This window comes from Chaetodon trifascialis, chromosome 11 (assembly GCF_039877785.1).
Source record: "Chaetodon trifascialis isolate fChaTrf1 chromosome 11, fChaTrf1.hap1, whole genome shotgun sequence".
Taxonomy (NCBI): Eukaryota; Metazoa; Chordata; class Actinopteri; order Chaetodontiformes; family Chaetodontidae; genus Chaetodon; species Chaetodon trifascialis.
In genome coordinates, this window is record NC_092066.1 from 6,413,769 (window position 1) to 6,434,674 (window position 20,906).

Below are 20,906 nucleotides of genomic sequence, written 5' to 3' on the forward strand. Positions count from 1 at the left end.
AGATCGACACCAGTTTACAGAGTGAACACCCGCCATTTATGTTATCTGACCAGAATTTAAACATTTTAATTATTACAGGTTGTTCATCAGGTTATTTTAGTGCCTGAGGTTATGAAATCCATTTGGTCTCATTGCCTCCTGTTGCTGGAGCACATAGATTTTAGCATTATTGTTGATTGCTTTAAAAAAAAATAAAAAAAAATAAAACCTTTCAATTAAGTCTGAACAATCTTTATCTATATAGAACCATAAATAAAGATATCTAGATATAAACATAATTTAGAAATAAATTTGAAAATTAAAAGAAGTAATATTCCAACATGAGCCACAAGTTACTTTTATGATGAAATCTATTAAAGGGCTCAGTGTCACATATCAGCAGTTTAAACCATTCTTTGTAGGTTATTGTGATGAATCTTAATTAGCGTCCTTTAACACATTTTCTTTACAAACTGTATTTAACACCGACTCATGAGCAGTAAAAGGCATCAGCACTCAAATCAACGGCTCCAGCGGCGACACGGGTTTCAGTACTGTGGTCAACATTTTATTATTGGGGAAGAAAACAGCAAATTAAAACAAATGCATTTGCCACTTTTATTTCGTCATTTTGAGGAAAACATGGCTGTACACGAACAGGAAGGGGTTACTGTGATACAGCTGAACAGATGAGGGCGGCATACAGTGGACACGTTCAGGGGGGTTGACAGATCTCTCGGCTTTGCATCTAATTTGGGCAGAGCTCGGCAGTCTGAGCCCTTTGCCTCACAGTCACACAAACCTGGGACTTGTGCTGCAGCCGATCATCTACCCTGGGAAACATTCAAAGCCTGCGCAGGCACATAAAAATCTAGCTCTCGCACAGAAATCTTGATTCCTTGGCAAATTTGGCCAAAACAGACGTCTCGAAAGTGTCGAAGCGGTGGAATCAGTCGATGAGGGACAGTAAAATACTGAAATGATCATAAAAAGGAAAATGCAATTCAAGCAGACGCGACAGAAATCAACGGTGAAAGATAATTTGCTATTCTCCTAGGAAAGCTCCGATATGTACAGTACTGGGCCGTAGTGATGTCTGTAGTGGCACACCGGACTGAAAATCAGCGGCTTGTTGAAGTGGGGGAGGCGATGCTTGCTGGCAAATGAGGTTGGCACTTCTACAGCAAGGTTAAATAGTGTATGCTCCTTATCATATACAACCTACAGCGGTTTACGTTTCTGGAGTGATGGCTTTCTTTCATAAATAAAAAGGTTGCTACAATAATTATTCTCAGTAATCATAAAAATGCATCAAAGTCATAAGGCAGTGAAAGCAACAGGTCTGCTTGCTGCACACAGGGATTCGGCGTGCAGATGGGATCGAGAACCGTTTTTAAAATCGTACAGTTTTCAGCATGATCTTGCCGTTTGTTTGATAATGCAACGTTGCGTCCTTCTCATGCAGAATGCACTTATTTGTTTTGCAGGTGATGGTTGCGACTAGCAGCGAGCTGCGGCGTTCGGAGAGGAGGAGCCTTTCTAGTCTTCTGAGAGTCCTGGAGTAATGTGTGGAGGTCTGGATGTTGGATTCTGGGAGGTTGAACGGAAAACAGCCCTCAGCGTTACTCCTGGAGGAACAGAGGAAACAGCAGTTTGTACCATCATGCATATTTAAACGCACCTGAACCTTCGGTGCCGCGCTGCACCCTGCCAAAGACTAAAAACGAGCCCGATTAAAGGCTGTGGCAGTTTTAGCCCATGAATAGATGCAGCGAGGGACGACAGAGCTACCAAAATGCACATACACACACAGATACACACAGGCTTGTTAGGCGCTTTCTGGCTGCAACCAACTTCCTGAAAACGAACAGCAACTATTTTACTACCCACTTAGAGTGTGACCGCGAGCGGTGAGTCAGAAAGGCTGCCGTCACAACTGGAAAACAAACAGCAAACCCATCGTTCTCCATCTGTAAACATGCGGTTTGAATTTTAATTTTAGCCCATCAGAATTAAAACATGTCACACACACACGCACTGTGCTTTGTTTACCAAATCTGCAAGCTTCCTCCATCAAAGAGCGGGAGATTTGGAGAAAGTGCTCCTTAAGAGGGAGGATTTCTGGACTTCTAAATTGGGCACTCTAAGCCAAAAAGGGTTAAATGAGGAATGAGACCTGAAGCCATTTTAGTCTCCTGGATTATGTTTGTTCTCAAATAAAAGCAATTTGTTTTAGATAATTGGAAATGCAGTTCATGGGAGGAGGCGTGAAGATCAAACAGACTCAGTGCTGGAAGGCTTCAGGATACACTGAAAACTGCTTTACTCTGAAAAACTTTGCCATTAATGAGCCAAACGAGTATTTACTAAAGAATATTTAGAAAAGATGACCACTGTGATGGAGGCGGGATAGCCGAAGCGTTTGGCGAATAAAGTGCGGCGTGCTGCAGGAGAGCTGTGCAAGGTGCTTTAATTCTGAAGGACCTTTCATTTAAAGCCCACGCTGCTCTGCACCTCGCTGTCAAAGCCAGAATTAGTTGAGAACGCTGCAACAATCTGTGTGTATCTGCAGCAGAAAGAGACAAGCATCCAAAAGAGGCCAGAGAAAAACACAGCCAGTATCATGTTAATGGCGCTACTCGGAAACACAGCCGGTCTGACGCTCAGATATTAGACAGCACGCTCACAGGACTGAGGGCAAGGCCGCAGAAACAAAGCCAAGCATTCCCATCTGGTGAGTCACGCAAGCACACACATGCACGCTCGCTCATCCCAAACCCGGCGCCTTGGGATCGCTTCAGCCTAAAGCTCGTGAAACAACGAGCTTCACAGCCAAGAAAGGTGAATCAGAGTAACGTGGACGGCTTCTACAGACGTGACGCTCGGGAGGAAAGGCGGCGGGGTGATAACGACGTGCTCAGGTGCGATGGAATGAGAGGAATCCTCAAACAGCTCCACACCTGAAATAATCCCCACAGCACCGACAGCCGGGGACAAGTCGAGACATGAACGGCTGCTTTTGTGAAAGTTTGAGAAATGCTGCCACGAGGACCGCTGACCTAATTTTGCCCCCCCCCCAACAGAAAGGAAGAGCGCGACTGAAAGGAAGAGGGTGTCCAAGTGTTTCAAACATACGTGTCCCAGCTCAGGGATTCATGCACGAACATTTCTCCATACGAAGAAATGAATAAATGAGCTTTTTTTTTTAAGCATTAATGCGTAAACAATGATGCTAACGCTAACAGAGTATTGACCTGCAGAGCACTGTTGATGATTAATCTGATATCAGTCTTCATGGTATAAAATTCAGGTAGTTAAGTGGCATAAAAGTGATGCTACGTGTATTTTAGCATCGTGCTTTTTATGCAGAACAAACCAGCATGAATTCATGCTTAGCTGCTATTCATTCTTGTGCATAATATTCGTATAACCGATCATATGAGGAGCTGCCCAGTTCAGGTTTATGATGTTTCTCGTAAGAACGGAGTTGTAAATAGACTGAAGCAGGTCTGTGTTCCCTGCAGATCAGATATCAGTCGATGCAGACTGAAGCAGAAGCCGGTTCAGCTGGTATTTAATCGCTCATCCCTGCCAGTGCTCTCTGTGAGGCGGCACAATGTAGACACAACAGTGCAGGTACGACTTCTTCACCTGTTCTCCGCTGCAGCTCCTTCTTTAGGAATCAACATATTTTGGAAATTGATTTTTTAAAATGACAAATTGCCTTTAAAAAGGAGGAGAGCTTCGTGCTTCATGGCTGCTCTGATCTCTCTAATAAAACGGGCTTGAGTTCCTTTCCAGCAGGGGGGAGTGTTGCAGTCAAATTACAAGAGGTTGCATGAGACAGCCAGGAGCATTACAGTAAAGGTTTTTAAGCCGTGTCATTATGAGCTGAGACTATAATATCCGGTCTGTGTGCACGCAGGCATCAGCCGACCTTTTCCCCGTGGGGGGGGGGGGGGGGGGGGGGCGGAGCTGGGATGACAATGGCGTGATGCATTAGCTGTAAGTGCTGCAGAAGCAGGGCAGCCTGTGCCAGCGAGGAGAAGTGCTGATGGGAAAGCAGCATGCCCGAGACGGGAGACCAGCTCGAAAAAGCCCAGCCCGACCAAATCAAAACCAGACCAGACTACGACGGACAGAGCCGGGACCAGGACTGGGACCTCATTGTCTTACCTGGGTCAGTCCTCCCCCTCCTCTGGCGTGATCTCTGTCTCTTTATGTACCACTACTTTGGTCACTGACATGTCAGGGTGCTGCTCTTTAGCCTCCTTTATGGCCTGAGCCAGAGCCTGTACACGGGGGGGTGCAGTGCCAGGAGGGGTCACCAGGGGGAGACAGAAAACGGGGAAGGCAGGGAGGGAGCGGGGATGTTGGATTGTGAGTGAATAAGCCAACAGGGAAGCCACTTTTAGTTACATTATCACACGTCCAGTATTTGTTAAAGCCACATCACGAGTTAATAATGTTTCATTTAAAATGTCACATGCTAATTCACTTTACATCCTGAGCTTTAAGGTCCCGAGGGGCCACAAAGGTCACTAGCATTTCACTTCTTTCCTAACAACTGCCCCAAATCCACTGAGTGACTTTACAGGCAAAGAAAAATGATGGCCAATAAACAGACACGGCATGAAAAGAGAAAAGCTCTGAAACCTGATCGTGATCGATGTCGGCATCTCCCGTGATGACGATCCGTTTCTCGATTCTCGTCTCTGATATTCCTCCTTTCACCGTCTGACCGGCAGAGCGCAGAGAGACGACTTAAAGTCAGCGCACACACAAAAATGTGGCAACAGCTGAAAGCTTCGTCAGACATAAGTTATAACGTGCTTGACTTTTGTCCAGATGGACCCTTTTCTTAGGAGTTTAATCCTGAAATGAGGCCACAGGTGACAGGAAGGTCGTGTGAACGTAAACAGAAAATCAAACAGCTCTTCACCCTCAACGATGAATCTGTCTGTTGATTGAACTGTTTCATTATTTAAACACATTTTAAAGAAAAACTCACTTGTTCCAGCTTCTAAAATGTCAGAGATTTCTTCTTGTACACTAAAACACTTTAAAACTTCAAACTAAAGATGAATAAATATTAGAGACATAAAACTAAATTGACGATCCAAATAAAAACTAGACAAAAACATTTGGATATAACATTTTGTCTAATATTTCTGGGTTTGTTGAACAAAGCTTTTTAAGATTGTCGTAGACTTGAGAACTTTTGATTTTTCTATGAACAAATCCAGAAAATAACCAGACTTTCAGACTCTTTTCCCTCTCTTTGCTGTAGCTGTAACCTGTGGTGGTCGTGTTTAAAGAGATTCAGAGGGACGACGGGTGAACTCTGACCTTTGTGATGTGTGTGGTTGTCGTGGTGCTGGTGGTTTCTGAGGTGATGGTCTGAGCACTCAGCAGCACCCCGGGGTCTACGTCACCATTAGTGTCGACCTGTTCAGAAGCACAGCATTTTAAAATCAGGTCTTACGTTTGCACTTGAGATGAAGTAAAGCTCCTGCTGCATCAGATTCACTGAGCTCTGATATCAGCCTTACAGCTGCATCAACTGATGTTTTTTGGCCACTTGTGGGAGATGAAATCCTCGAGAAGCTGCAAACAAACACAACTCCAAATGAACGTTAACGCTGCTCCACATCTGCTATATGTGTAAACTACTGCCAACATGCTCGACATCTCAACTTGAAGGGAGATAATGTGTCAGCGTTGTGTTCAGTGTGTCTCTGCTGCCCCCAAGTGGCCAAAAAAATATCAGTTAATGCAGCTTTAAGGTGTTTTTAAAGCAGATTACAGACATTATTCTTTGATCACAATCATCTCTCACATCTTTCAAAGTGTAAACTGGATTTAACACCAAGCTGGGTTCTTATGTACCTCTGCAGACTCATAGGTGATAGTTTTCGTCTCTGTGTGGATCACAGGCGTCTCTTTGGTGGCCACCTCGACGGCATCCAGGCTCTAATGGATGAAAAGACAAAATAAGAGCGTGCAGAGGGAGAGCGGCTGCACCACAACCATCTGTGCTCCAGCTCAATTATCTGCCGTGTCTGAAACAAACTGCTGTCTGTGTTTACTGTAAACTGTGCATCTTTGTTCAACTCTGGCGCCAAACTAATCAAATTGACACAAATAAATGCTGCATGCTAACAAACTGAACCAAAGGCTGTCATTGAAGGGCTTCAATCTCTAAACCAGCATGCAGTCATGCATTAGGGTCCCTGATCCAGTGAAGGAGAAGATACTGGAGAATGCAAATCACAAGGTTTCGATCAAGTGTGTGCACCACATCACATTAAAAAGGTCCCCTGATCTGCTCAGCGACTAACAAGTTAGCAAGTTGTGACGCAGATCCATGCTTTTGGTCGGGTTTAGCCCTTGATTATTAGTGGCAGATTGTGTCGGCAGGAGTGGAGGGTGGAGGTGAGGTTACAGGGCCGGGGCCGCTGGAGCTGATGCAGGGTTACCTCCGAGTGGGACACGGCTGGAGGTGGGTGGGTAAGGTTCAGGGGTTCAGCCTGGGTCACATTGTGTGGGCTGGACTTCTGGTCTTGTTCCTCTATTTCTTCTTCTTCCAACACTTGAGTTTGGACCATTTCTTCTTCTGATGCCACATCATCTTCTCTCGCAGCTGAAGCCTTTTCGTCAACACCGTCTTCTGCCAGCTCTTCCTCACGATACTCCTCCTCCTCCAGTTCTTCCTTCTTTCCATCTTCCTCCTCGGCTCTCTCCATTTCATCTTCTAAGCTGTCCGTCTGCACATAGTAGTACTTTTCTTTTTCAAAGGGCAAAGGTTTCAAGATGTCTGCAAACGCCTTTTTTCCTTCATCCTCCGCCGGTGAACACTCATCCATCTCTTCATCCACCTCCTCAATAAAATCCTCTAACTCTGAGCGAAACTTCTGTCCCTCGAAATACTGCACTTGGTTGGAGAACTGGACTCTCTTGTCGTGTACTTCTGTGCTCCCTCTCTTCTCTCCTGCGTCTTTAAAACCTGCCAATTCCTCCCCCGAAGCCTCCAAACGACCCTCTGCTGCCTCCCCTTCGCCGTCTTCCTCCTCTGCTGACGGCTGCCACTCTTCCTTTTCACCATCGCTGATGTAAGCAGGAGCAACGGTGAACCTGAACCCACCATGTTCATCTTCTAACACCTCCCGCTCCACGCCCGCCTCCTCTCCCTCCTCGTCGATTACTTCCTCACACTCCTTTTCTGCTGCTAAGGTCAGAGCGGCAGACTCCGGAAAACCACCAGACATGCTCTCATCTGACCCTGAATGTGTTTCTAGTGGCTGTTTTCCTGCTGCCAGCTGCACAGATGCACACTGCTGAAGCCGCTCTGAAGATTTCTCTGTTGGATTCACTGAACTACGGCCAATGATTTCCTCCTGTAACACAACTACATGATCTAGCCCCCCCTCTGCTCTGTGCACTGGCTCGGCCTCTGCAGCCTCTGCGGTCGGGATATTCACCGTTGGTCCCGTCGACTCGGCTGGCGCTGCCTCCGTCTCCTTGACAACCACAGCTTTCTCCTCTGGCTCGGCTGATGTCTGTGAATGTAAATTGTGCCATTAGATGATGTTTTTGCTTCATCTTGACAAATGCACGCACTGAATACTGGACAGTTTCACATCACAGCTGATAGAAAAAGACGGTTATGTTGGTTATACATTTTCAGGCTTTCGACAGAATTAACAGGTTGACATATTTAAATACAATTAAGGTTTCAGTTACGCCAAAACTACTGCGAGGACCAGAGAGGAGTGGTCACCTTTTGAGCGGAGGAAACCCATCCCAGCGTAGACTGATGGGACAGAAGGATGGATGGACACGGAGACAGAGAGAGAGAGGACAGTCAAAGTCACAGTGAACACCAGACAAAGAGCAAAGGGAGGTGGAAGGATGAAAGGTCTGAAACGTAAGTATTGTATGGATTGTATGGAATACCATTATGTAGCTCATTAAATCTGCTGAACCTAAAGCCAAGTTGAACAAATCCTAAAACCTCAAACGAAAATCCGGTTTTAGCATCGCTGAATCCACCAGCAGCAAATTTCCACTAATCTGCTTTTGAAACACCGTTCCTTGAGAACGGCGAAATCTCTTTTTAGGTAGACCCATACAATTGTTTTCCTGACTGGTTACGGAGGCAGAGGGGGGATTTTGGAGGATGAGGTGGGGAAAGCTGCAGCGGTGGCACAGAGCCAGCGCTGTGAAGTCACCGCTTTCAGGGAACTGATAACGGAGCTGAAATAAAGGAATGGTGCAGCTGAGCAAAACGCCAGAAAACAAACACGAGCCAGCCAGAGCCCCCATTTCTCTCCTTATCAGCTGTGGGAGGCCAGCTGCTAAGGCAAGGCGAGCTGCTTTAGCTGTCAACAAACTCAAAACGGTAGTTTTATCAAAAAAAAAAAGAAAGAAAAAAAAAGAAGCTTGATTGCAACAGAAACCGGCGGTTTGGCAAGTGAGAGTAAACGGTGGGTGTTAGGGGACCGTTAGCCATGCACAGCGCTCGATTACACTGCTGTTAGACTGGTTTGGCTGCTGCCGGAGGGAAGGCAATGGAGGGCAGGCTGAGGGTGGTGGAGATATGGAGGGAGGCAGCCAAACCGGGGTTGTTGCTTTTAGTATTCATACAGTACCACTGCTAAGGCTGTAGTAGATTCAGAGACCGCGATCTGAGTCGGGCCAGACTTTGACTGCTCCTCTTCTTTCAGCTGCGGAGCGTCACAAGTCTTCGTCTCGTTTGCTTCATTTGTCGGCACCTCCTCAGAAATCCACGAGGCCATGGCCTTTTTAGGCGAGTCAAAACCTTTAATCTGAGTCACGTCATCAGTTTTTATCTCCACCTTCGGACTCAGCGTCTTGACCGCTCCTACAACAGCAGAGGGGTCTTCTTTGGTGGTTTCTTCCTCTTGAGGAGCAGACTTTTCATTCTCCTCAGCTTTGGCCTCATCGGGGACTGCAGGCTCCTCTTTTTCACTCCCCTCTTTGTCCTCTTCTTTCTCCTCTGCCTCCTTCAAGATAATGAGCGTCCCTTTCTTGTCACTGATGGCCTGGGACACTTCCTGTCTGACAGCTCCGGGGCTGACCTTCAACATTGACCGCTCCGACACGTCCTCCTGGGAGTCGGGGGTTTTCTCTTCCACCTCCCTGAGGGTCCCATCCATGAAGACATCGTCGTCCATAGTGGTTGACAGACTAATCCCGTGTGGCCCTGAGGAGGTGGCCAAATCGGTTCCCATACTATCCACCACGTATTTCACCAGATATCCCGCCGCCTGGGGAGACACTTGGCTTATTGGAAATGGACTGTTCAGGTTAATAGAGGGCATCACAAAGCCAAGACGGTGAGAATAAGCTCAAGAGACCGTTTATCTAGAAATGACACATACACAGACTGAGCTCCATCAGTATCTGGACTAAGACGCATGGCTTGGACGCACTTTGGGACCTCGTTTCTCTGCACAGACATGGCAGTATTATCTCTGACTGAGCTATGAGAGAGAAGAGCACTGCTTGAATTTCTATCGACATTATGGGCTGACCTCATCGTTTCACCTCATGTATTTTCTGTCCTGTCTTGAGGACTATTAAGTTGAATTTGACAAGACTAGATTCATATTCAAAAATTACTATTATCTTTCTTAAAATCTGGACACTGAAGGACATTTCAGGCTTCAATTCAAAGACAAGAAAAAAGGCAGATAAAGGAAAGGAAGAGAAGAAACTACATGGAAAGCAGGAAGAGCCAAAATACCAAAAACCATGCTGGTGTCCAGAAACATCTGGAGCAAGAAACAGAGGGACAAAACACAACACTCCCAAAACACAAGAGGTTTTATGTGTGAAAGGAACAGCGGAAGCAGTTCACCTCAGTGGCTTTCGGCTCCTCTTTCGTCCTTTCTCCAGCAGGCGGCTCATGTTCAGCCTAAAAGAGAGAGAAAACACAAATAAAAGATCACACAGATTGAGACGGCCACAAGAACAGACATGTCCAGAGCGAGCACTCGAAGGGACACGATCCAGATCCCAAAGCTCTTCCAGAGAAATCAGCATCTCTTCACCGCAGACACGCTTGGTGTCAGTGATTAGTCTGCAGAGACTCCAATTAGTGCCGCTCGTTTGTCCTGCGCGGGTTCATCAGATTATGTTACACAAGTGAAGGAGAAACGCAGATAAAACTGCTCCTAACTCACACGCGTAATGTCACAGCACAACAATCATATTACTGATTAATAAAGGCACCCACCATCCATTACCGAGACTAATTAATATGTTAATCAGCTGCTGACTGGATGTCGTGAAAACGCAGGGTGATACACTTCTTTGCACACTAACTCTGAATGACTTCGCAGATTAATTGAAAGCGCCCACATTCTCCTCTAATATGCACATGAGCCATTTGGAATATAAAACGCATCGCGCCGGACTCATTTCGAAGTAGAAAATATGGCTCTGGCCCCGTTACGAATACTGAATTTACTGCACTGTGACTCATAACGCAAACACTCTTCAGATTGATGTCTTTGTTTATGCAAAAATCTCCTCGGTGATGTCATGCTTCACACACACATGCCGTCATTCAGTCAGCTGTGGACTGCAGCTTACGTCCTGCGGCTCCAGCGGCTCTATCATTGGCGCCTCATCCGCTCTGGGCGAGCGCGCAGGGGACGAGGAGAGCCTCTTCTCCCATTCGGTCAGGCCCGGCGTGCTGTCGCCCGTCTCCAGGAAGGAGCGCTTCAGTTCGCTGATGTTTGTCTGGTGCTTGACCATCTCTGCCGGAGGCGAGGTGTCCTACAGTAGCCGGTCAACCATGATACAAGGAGATGAGGCCAGGAGCGGCACGGAGGGACGACGGCCATGCTTTAAGTGCGCAACGGTAGCTTGCATATCCAATGAATTACCAAAAACCACATAAAATGCACTGAACTAATTCAACTGCATTATGCGCTTCACTCCTTACGTTTACTGTTCACAGGCCTGTTTTGGAGGCTGTGCAGGCTACCTCACACAAACAGCAACACAATGGCAAAAAAAGTCCATCCACATGGCAGCTGTAACCAAAAGGAGTAGCAGCTCGTACTTAAATGCAAAAGGAGCATTTAGGACCAGCTCAATTCAACCAAAATAAATGACTTCATGCAAATGTTCACAGATTTAGTTTTACAGGTTTAGTCAAGCACAACACTCCCAAATCTCATTAGAAGTTAAGATCCTCTACGAACACTGACTCTGCTGCTTCATTTCTCACAAAAAATAATTTGGATGCAAGAAACAAGCAAGAAATCTGTTAAATAAAAATGTAATAACAGTCTGTAATGCTGGCAGAGCTACTGGTAGGCTGAAGTTATTTGATATCAGTTAGGATTCTTCATACAAAAAGCACCTGCATGCATATTTCAGTCATGCATTGTTTTCTTACCAACCTCTAGCATCAGATTACTATGCTTGATAAAAACGTTTTCCCCTTTTACTCGTCTTATGAAACTATACTGTAAAGACAAAAAAGGGGAAAAGATTTGTGGTTAAAGGTGCTATTAAATTTAGACTCTTCAGGAGAAATTGGGAGCTTTGTCTTCTACAGCATGGCCATAAATAGCATGGCAGCACAAGTCAACTCATCGAAGAGTCACAGTAAAAGCCATGAGATATAAAAACCTTGAAAACTGTGAAATCTGGCTCTTTGGTGCAGCAACAGGAAGAGAAATATAAACACGACTCCACCATTTACAAACACAAGCACTTGAGAAATGAGCTGGAATTGCGAGTTGAGAGGCAGCGAGAGCTTTGCAGCAGCAGTCTGTGAAGTGGAAGAGTGAATGGTCAGTCTGGAGTGTGGTGCGATAGTGAGCGTGTCAACAGAAGCAGGAGGAGGCAAGCCAAGGCGGAGAGGCGGCCAAGAGTGACTGATGGCGGATGTTTGAGCGGGCTCAGTGCATTAGGTGGTGGTGGTGTGATGCACTGAGCAGGGCCATGAAGCGAGCCCAGTGTACCTGAGTCCGCATCTCAGAGTCCTCATCTGCTTCCGACTGACAGCGAGTAGAGTAGGAGGAGGAGGAGGAGGAGGAGAAGAGAATGTGAGACCAGGAGGTGAGGGGTCATCAGAAAGACACAGTGCAGTCAGGTGAAGGGAAAGAGAGAGTGAGCAACAGGTAGCAGCAAGCACAGAGATAAGAGGAGGTAAAGATGGCCTAATTTAACAAGTAAAGAGTATTATGACAGAAACTGAGCATTCGCTAAGCCCCTCCCCCTAACAGCATCTGTCCAATCATTTGCTTGATAGTAGAAGTGATTCTCGGCTTACAAAGTTCGTCTTATTTCCTTCCAAAAGCAAAAGTTTAAGAAATAGATTCAACAATGTGTTTGTCTGTATATAATGTACACTGCAGCCGTTAGCGTGTACAGCTAATCGACCAAATGTGGTCCACTATTACTTCCAAAGTCAAGCAGCCCAGGATTAACTAACTACATTAGCTTAAAGAGCAGAAAATCCACAGTAACATTTCTGCACCGTGTGGAAGTCAGTTCAGTCCTGGGTGACATCAGAGTTTAGGCTAATGTTAGCAGCTCTGTCTCATTCTTTATTGTGACCCTTGAAGGGCTAAAAATCCTTATGTTGGAATGAAAATACAGTGTAATCTTAAATATTTCTTTTTAACACTTAATGACACATAGACAGGGAGGTGCAGCTTCAGTCTTAGTCAGCCATCAACTGTATATTTAAGACCCCTTTCATAAGCAAATTGAAGGTTTCCAGCTAGAAATGAGAAGCCCGATTTTTTTCTATTTTTGTCTGAAATCAAGGAGTCATTGTGTGGTACAGTGCATTTGCCACCATTATCATTACAAACTGATGTGCTGTGCGAGGAAAGAAAGCGCAGCAGTGTGAGGGGGCGAGGTTCAGCGAACGTTCGCAGAGAGCTGAAGTGAAACCTGAACTTTCAGGTTCTGTTCTGCAAGCAAGAAAAGCTCGTTCAAAATCCTGCTGACATTTGTAGGAATGCTAATAACTAAACATCCAACCTTGGAGCAACAGTAGGCTGTGTTTCATATGGTTAGAGGGCATAAAACATGTATATTTTTGTTTATGTTATATGTATGTTTGTCAGTGGCCTTTAATGAACTCCATTTCCTATAAGGCCAAGTAGGTTTTATACATATGGATGAAACCATGTCACAGTGATGTAAGTATCATCAGCGCCTGCAGTGTTTTTTCATGGGAGCTATAGTTTTGTCTGTGCTCACAAAGTATTTGTTGTTAAATGTTGTTAAAATCCAGAGGTTTCAATTTCTTGCTGATTTGTCTTAGGATATAAAAAGTAAAACCCAGGAACAAGCTCTGAATGAGCGACAGCACTGAGTTACAGATGCAGGTGGAACAGAAGCCAGCACAGCTGTGACGTAAGGACTTCAGCTCTCCAGTGGAAAACACAGAAATACGTACAAGTATGTTTAGTGCAGACAAATAGAAAGACAAGAACTAAATGGGCATATTAAGATGTAACATACGCCTCACATGCAGAACTTCAAGTGCGAAAATTCTCCTAAATGTTATTTTTACGCCAGCATCACTTTATTTCTCTGCTCCAACTCTACTTTTCATGCCGCAAATACGATCTTTCCTTGTTGTACAAACCTCTGTGGCGGTCATCTCTCCATCAAAGGCAAAGTCAGTTTGTTCGCTGTCAGTCTGCTTTCACAAACAGACCAGAACCGTTCCGAGAGGCAAGCAAGAAAACGACAAGAACCCAACTTGTAAACCCTTGAAAATGCATTTATCGTCAACAGAGATTCTTCATAACCACAGATGGAACGAATGGAAATGCACTGCTTGTTTCCGTGAGCTACGCATCATCAGACACTACAGATAAGGTCAGGAAACGAACAACAAAAAGAGAGAAAAAAGCAAATGAAAAGTAAGCAAGCAAAACAGACTCAGAGGAAGTTCAAACCTTCGGTCAGTCACTTTGATACTTGAGTGTAAATTTGCTTTGGATTTGGCTAAATCCTGGAGTACAATGACTTTCATTAATTACAGGTCAGTAAAACATTTGGTGTGTTGCTGCTGTTCAAACAGCATTTGAAAATTCGATTTGACGTGTTTGTTGCCTAACAGTAACCTGACTTTCAGGCCCCCCCTCCTCTCCATGCATGTTGACACTACTGGTTGATCTGGATGCATTTATCATCCCAGTCTCTCTGCATCACACCATGCATTACATTACACCGTTCATTTGTGATTCAAAGGGTGTTGCTTGAAGAAAAAAAATCAGTCTTTGGCATTCGACACTAAGCTGCTTTTAGCCCTTTTCAGCAGATTTCAATTTAAATAATTCATTTTGATTTGTGCTGCTTTGCTTGACTCAGACAGCAATGCAGAGAGACTGAGTGCAATGATAAATATGGAAGTGTTTCCATGCAGCTACTGTTGAGCTTGCAGCAGTCACGTTCTACACTGTGAAGCCATGAATGTGGATGAGAACAATGAGATGGGTTAGGCACAAAGCTGTTTATATTTGGTTTGGTGAAGGATTAGTGACTAAATGATGATAGGTGACCTCTTCTTCTAAACACACTCAGTCAAACATTATTTATATGATGGGCTGTACACTGTAGCATGACAGTGATACTATTTAATGGTAATTTATTAGTGATGCTGCATAAAGCTTATGCAAAAAATGCAGTAAATTTGTCAAAAAGCAGTCAAATTTCAGGCTGATGTGAGTAAAAAGTCCCAAACAATGCTCAATATTTGTGTCTAACCCTCTCATTAAGGTGGAGTAAGTACGAGCCAATCAAATATGAAATGGTGAGACTTGCAGGTTCATCTCTGTGTACTTGTGATGTGGATGAGGATGTGGTCTACAGGATGACAGAGTGACCGGGCAGAGATGAGGTTCTGAAAGTAGGAGAACTGACAGACACTGGGACAGACACAGTCTCCAGGTCGGCTCTGAACTGGTGGAACAGCAGAGCGAGATACAGGACAGGATATCAGGTGTTAACCGTTATAATGAACCGTTACGCTAAGCCAGAGGCGGGTACTGGAACATACAGGCGTACGCGCACACACACCTCCTCTTCCTCTGAACTGTCATGGTCATGGTAGCCCTGGGCTATGGAGGCGGTCAGGGAGGCTGCCTTGGGCTCCAGGTAGCAGAGGCACAGCGCCAGGGGGAAGGAGAGGGTGAGGGCGTAGGGGACGGAGAAGGAGGTGGAGAGCAGGAAGAAGAAGATGAAGAGGAAGCAGGGGATGAGTGACGGTGACTTAATGGGCAGGAAGTTCTGCGCGCACTCGGGGAGGAAGCGCATCTCGGACAGATCGGGGAAGGTGATGTAGCCGTCCTCGTCCAGGAAGGAGGACAGGTCGGGCAGGTGCAGGGAGAAGGAGAAGAGCGTGCCGCCGCGGCTCCGGCCCTGCTCCAGCCTCTGCTTGCGTGCGGAGAGCAGCAGCGCCTGCTCGTCCAGCAGGGCGGCTTTGCGTTCGGCGAGGGCTTGCCGGCGGCGGCACCCGGCGCTGCTCTTGGCCGGACTGACTGACGAGGCCCGTTTACGCGCGTTCTCCCTGCGCCGCCGCCGTACTTTGGTCGATGAAACGGGGGATGAGGGGAGGGAGAGCTCAGAGCGGAGGGGGTCGGTTGAGTATACAGGAGGGGAGCACTGATGGAGGGAAATGTCAAAGTAAAAGATGTCGTGTGTGTGAATGGAGAGGAGCGAAGGGGAAGAGGGCGAGTACGCATGAGCACACACACACACGAGTACAGTGTGGGGTCAAAGGAAGGACAAGAAAAGAAAAGCTAATTAGTAAAGCGCACACAAGATGAGAAGCACTTAGGCCTAGTCTACTGCAGTGGGTTAAGCTGAAAGCAACTGGGAGATTCTCATCAGCCATTAAGACGGCTGCTAAGAAAAAAACTAAAAAAACTAAAATCTCAAGAAGGACTTAAAGACAAAGTTGCAGCAGCTTCTAAGAAACGTCACCTGGTGGCGTATTTGAAGATAATAACTAATGCAAAAACAATTCAAGTCTCTAGAAAGTTACACTGAATGCAGCTCTGACTGCGCTGCATCTGTCAGATGGCGGCTTACCTTTGTGTCGTGTCTGAGCGGCGTTGAGACGGCAGGCTCTGGCGTCGCTGCAGCATCCATCTGAGCGTCCTCCTGCTCCGCCTTCTCTTCCTCTGCTTTCTTCTCTGTCGTTACCGTGGTGATAATGTCTCCCTTGGCGATGACTTTGGCTGCTCCGTCGGCGGCGCTGTCTTTCATGAGAGTCTCGTGGTTCTCCATGATGGGTGCTGGAGGACAGGGCAGAGAAAGAGGGATGTGACGGCCTGGGATCAGTTTTATGGACACTGGCAGGCTGATGTGAAGTGGAATAAAGGGTTTGGTCTGCTCCTGCACATTGTCGTGATATCCATTGTGGCTCTGTCACAGTACTGAAGGTGTGCCAGACACTTTAGCTGTGCAGGCTTTCAGGTGGAAATCATTTTCTTCTATTTCAAGGAAATAAAAAGAGGAGCAAAACACTCATTCACACTTTTAACAAAAGGTTTCCGTCTTCATTCCTGTCACATAAAGTAGCCGCACCGTCTTTCAGAGAGCAACGTTTTCCTCAGAAGATAAGAAAAGACTAAATAACCACATCTAAAATTAGCAATGTGACACACAGGACCTTCCACATAATTAAAATTAACTGGATAAATGAGCACGAGAATTTGGTTGATGACATTTCAACTTGTGGCACACGCGGCCGGTCATTAATCAAAACCCTCGACTGCTCCTCACCTCCATCTAAGCTGCGGGACATGTTGTAGCGTTTGCTGGAGGAGCGCTCGAAGAATGGAGCCGGTCTGATGATCTGGGAGCTGGCCCTGCGGGTCTGAGCCTGCGTCCTGCCGCTGTAGCGAAACTTGGAGCCGAGGCTCAGGAACTTCTTCGGGGGTGCCTCGGGGGATACGAGCCTGTCGCATGTTACAAACCCTCACATTAATCACACCAGAAGTAAAAACACAGATTTAAGCCGTGTACTGTAAAACATTGAGAGTCCTACTCATATGAATAGTCTCCAGAGAGCCTTCAGGCTTGGCTCGCTACTCCAAAGAACCCAAGAGAGCGTTTTTTGCTAAAAGCAGCACAACGCTGCTTTGTATGTTGTCTAAATGGCAACAACTACCAACAGCCTGAACACTGTTTCTAAATCACTACAAAGAAATCATCGACGGTGATTATCAGTAAACTCATATGTGAGGAAATAAGGAGGCTCCTGCTGGTGAGTCCAACTCCTATAGTAGCTTGAAAAGCTGTTCCCCATCACAGTCGAAGGTCCTCAATGTCTTACCTGAAGAAGGTGTGGTGCTCGACGCAGACCTTCCAGAGCCTTTTGGCAGCGCGGTGATTGGGAAGCTTGAAGCCAATCGTGCTTTCAAACTGCTCGAACTGCAACAGGGACAAAACACGGAGGTCAGATTCACTGTACAGGCAACTCTGAGGCTGTTTCTTCCATATTTATTTCTAACATTTTACTGGTTTTTTACATCCAGTTAATCACATTTCAATATGAGTAATTCAACAACCTCCCAGTAGCTAGATTTTCCTCCATACATTAGTTGTGCAGTGCCCCTTAACAAAGTTTATATAATATATGCAGCATTACAGTGATTCCCATTCTAAAATATCAATAAGGAGAAGGATGTCATTGTGGATCTGCTGCGTCAGGATGTTTTAGACAGGAGTAGGATGCTGTCTCTTCATCTCCAGCAAATTCAGGATTTCAGAAGCCATTTTTAACCAGCAGCAGCACGTCAGAGGTGCAGTGCACCTGTGAAATGTTACTGAAATAGAAGCTAATTTGACAGCAGCTGTACTGGGAGCCCAACTGATTACACCAAACAGAGAACTTTCCAGCAGATACTGTTCAAAACAACTGATCCGATACTGATGCAGCAGATCAGCTCTGGACATCCCTATGGTAAATGTTGTTTTCAATATCTAAAACAATGTTTCCACTATCCAGAAAATGTACTGAAGTCCAACATATTTAAGTATTTTCTGTCACAATGTCTGATGAGAATAATTCATGCGTTAGATAAAAGTGAAAATATTCCATCTACACACTGTTTTCCCTGCAGCTTCTCTGACATCCGCCCTCTCTCGCAGTGAAAAGATGAATCGTTTCTGTCGAGTTCGTATTAACTGTGTTAAAATGATAAAACTACTGTTTCTGTAAATGGAATCTGGTGGCTACGAGGAGGAGAGCGGTGTGACAGCTGTTACTGGTTAAACAAAAAGGATCTTACTCTCCATAATGTTGTCACACTCAGAAAAACAATCTGAGCCTGTCAGTGGGAAAAACAAACACTTTCAATGGATGTACACAGAGTGGGCAAACACCTGGAGGGCGTACACTGCAGCGTGTTGTGCCGGCTGCAGCGCTCTCGCTCAGTGCTGATTTCAAAATGGATGTACCCATTAGTCACTGACATGCAAAAACAGAGACAAACAGGGTCCATAACCAGATAATACGTAATGATCTCGTTTGAGATCTTATACGACCGGCAGCAGCTGGTTCTGACAAAGACTCTGATCTCAGAGCGGTTGTTGTCCTCACCTCGCCGGGCCGGATTTTGATGTAGAAGTTGTTCCTCTTGTAGGAGATCTTGAGGATTTTGGGCCAAGCGAACCTGTTGATTCGCAACCTGTCTCTGTAGATGAGCAGGCCGCTTGCACAAACTCCCAACATGATCTCCACGCCCTCAGAGTCCTGGGAACAACACACACCCAGAAACGACAAGAAAGACGGCAAAAGTATAAGAAGTTAATAAAATTAAATGAAAAGGTTTAATGAAAGTCCTTCACAATGTGTCACTTGGGTAACACAGGATCCCTGGCTATCAAAGAAGAAGCCACTGGCCACCAAAGCTGCTCTTCTTCTTGCGTTCTGCACAACATTACAGGATAAACAGGAGGTTCAGGAGCCAGTGCACAGCGGGGTAAAGTAGGATTTAACGGAGACAAGTTTGTGATAATAACAGGGTGAAGCAGGCAGGTGGAGAGTGGAATCAGGCATATGATACTCTTATCTTCTCTATGCAGGCTGTGGTGAAGTCTTGGGAAATGTGGATGAAGCACAAAATGATGCTCTTCACTGCACAAAGCGTGAGATGAGCAGGTGAAACCAATGGTGACGTTTTGAGAGGGAAGCACTGGTCCAAAGCAGGAACAATCAGTCTTAACAGTGGAAATGGCAACTTTTCTAAGTAACCATGCACGAGTAGAAACCACACACACGCACACACACGCGCGCGCAGGTAAGCACATGAGATGTAGCCTCTTACCTCTCCCTCAGCTGGAGCCAAGCATTCATAGAGACTCCCTACCAACTTTGCATTTAATGAGAGAGGAGAGAAGACATATATTTTTCTTGTGTATCAAAACTGACTCACATGTCCAACACTGAGCAATGATCTCTGCTCGGCTCGATCAAGGCCGCTTCCTCATCTCTGTCATCTCCTCCATTCTGATCTAAATCTGTGGAGGCAATATCCCTTCCATCGCTCCCATTTTGACTTTCAAAGCGCCTTTGATGACTGATTCATATCAAGACTGATGACTGTAATTTTCTTTTACGATGACAGCGGTCCTGCCGCCGTAATCCAGCTCTCTCTATTCTGCCTGTGTTCTGACGGCGTGTTTGATCCCGTCTGGCCGAGGGATTAGAAACAGAAAGGAAAATCATTCAAGCCAAGCTGGGCTCCAGACCCCAACCACCCCGCTATCCCTCAACCCTCCAGCCCCAAAACCCACACAGGCAGCGGTGACATAATGTCAGTCAGTCAATCAGCGGTGGCATGTTAGACTGAGGCGTTACTGTGGCAGCCGTGATGTTTTTGAAGCAGCGGCGTTGTGGTGGCAAGCGTCAATACTGACTGCGTGAGTGGAATGTGTGTCTCATCTTGCATAAAAGGACAAAACTTTACATTAAACATCCTGGAGACACTGATGGAGTCATGAGTGACGTTCTAGTACAGTGATTCAGTGAACTATTTAAAGGAAAAGTTCAACATTTTGGATAAGATTCACCTTCTTGCTGACAATTAAATGCGAGGAACGATACCAATCTTCATGTCTGTACATTAAATAAGAAGCTACAGCCAACAGCCAGTTTAGCTTAGCTTAGCATAAAGACTGGAAACAAGGGGAAACAGCTAGCCTAGCTGTGTCCAAAGATACAAAAATCCGACAGTAACACCTCTAAAGCTCACTAATTAACATACTATGTCTCATTTGTGCGAGGGTAAAACAATGGCTGCCGGGCATGTTTCCACCCCAAGTACCCAGAACTTCTGGTCTCATGAACAACTTTTCAAGCAACTAAAAGCCTATTGTTGCATATGCTTTCACATTTCCACAGTCTTAAGGCCTGTGAAGGTTACAATAATAATGATAATAATACTGATACAAACTGCTTCACACAAAGCAACAACTTCCTATCAAGCTGGTCATAATCTAGCCAATAAACCAATAAAACAAATAAAACTACAGTGAATAAAAATCAAGTAAAATCAGGAAAAGCTCTGCGCTGAAAGTACGTTTTAAGAGGTGACTTAAAAGAGGTCACTGACTCTGCTGATCTGACTTCCTCAGGCAGCTCATTCCATTAGTCTGCTGCTGATGTATGAAAAAGCGACGGATGCTTTTATATTTTAGTGTATGACTATAAAACAACTTTGTTGTCCGTCTGTCTGTGTGTGCTTTCTTCTGTGACTTCGTACTGACACATCAAAGCACAATGAACAACGAACAAACTGATTTGTGGCTGCAGATTTTTCAGAAAAGTTCAGCGCTGTAAGCCCCAGCCCCTGAGCTCCTGCACATTTTGAAGATACAACCTCCTGCTCAGGGACTTTTTGGGGGGT

General features: G+C 45.6%; 1 protein-coding gene across 18 annotated transcripts in view; it reads right to left on the reverse strand.

The window, feature by feature from the left end:
* Positions 1 to 531: 531 nt before the first annotated feature.
* Positions 532 to 20,906, reverse strand: part of epb41l3b (erythrocyte membrane protein band 4.1-like 3b) — a 55,387-nt gene continuing 35,012 nt past the window's right edge. For 4 of the 18 annotated variants that reach the window (XM_070974738.1, XM_070974732.1, XM_070974731.1 and 1 more), the window contains exons 9-27: positions 19,326 to 19,370; positions 18,599 to 18,751; positions 17,330 to 17,427; positions 16,777 to 16,952; positions 16,081 to 16,286; positions 15,067 to 15,651; positions 13,628 to 13,681; positions 11,985 to 12,020; positions 11,418 to 11,483; positions 10,600 to 10,785; positions 9,863 to 9,919; positions 8,631 to 9,269; positions 7,760 to 7,792; positions 7,461 to 7,538; positions 5,869 to 5,952; positions 5,329 to 5,427; positions 4,636 to 4,716; positions 4,156 to 4,271; positions 532 to 1,607 (exon numbers count right to left, since the gene is read on the reverse strand). In XM_070974738.1, coding sequence (XP_070830839.1) covers positions 4,161 to 4,271; positions 4,636 to 4,716; positions 5,329 to 5,427; positions 5,869 to 5,952; positions 7,461 to 7,538; positions 7,760 to 7,792; positions 8,631 to 9,269; positions 9,863 to 9,919; positions 10,600 to 10,785; positions 11,418 to 11,483; positions 11,985 to 12,020; positions 13,628 to 13,681; positions 15,067 to 15,651; positions 16,081 to 16,286; positions 16,777 to 16,952; positions 17,330 to 17,427; positions 18,599 to 18,751; positions 19,326 to 19,370 — 2,787 coding nt within the window. In that variant the 3' untranslated portion in view covers positions 532 to 1,607; positions 4,156 to 4,160. The remainder of the gene's footprint in view (positions 1,608 to 4,155; positions 4,272 to 4,635; positions 4,717 to 5,328; positions 5,428 to 5,868; positions 5,953 to 7,460; positions 7,539 to 7,759; positions 7,793 to 8,630; positions 9,270 to 9,862; positions 9,920 to 10,599; positions 10,786 to 11,417; positions 11,484 to 11,984; positions 12,021 to 13,627; positions 13,682 to 15,066; positions 15,652 to 16,080; positions 16,287 to 16,776; positions 16,953 to 17,329; positions 17,428 to 18,598; positions 18,752 to 19,325; positions 19,371 to 20,906) is intronic. The other 14 variants (XM_070974734.1, XM_070974739.1, XM_070974735.1 and 11 more) reach the window with 14 other exon arrangements.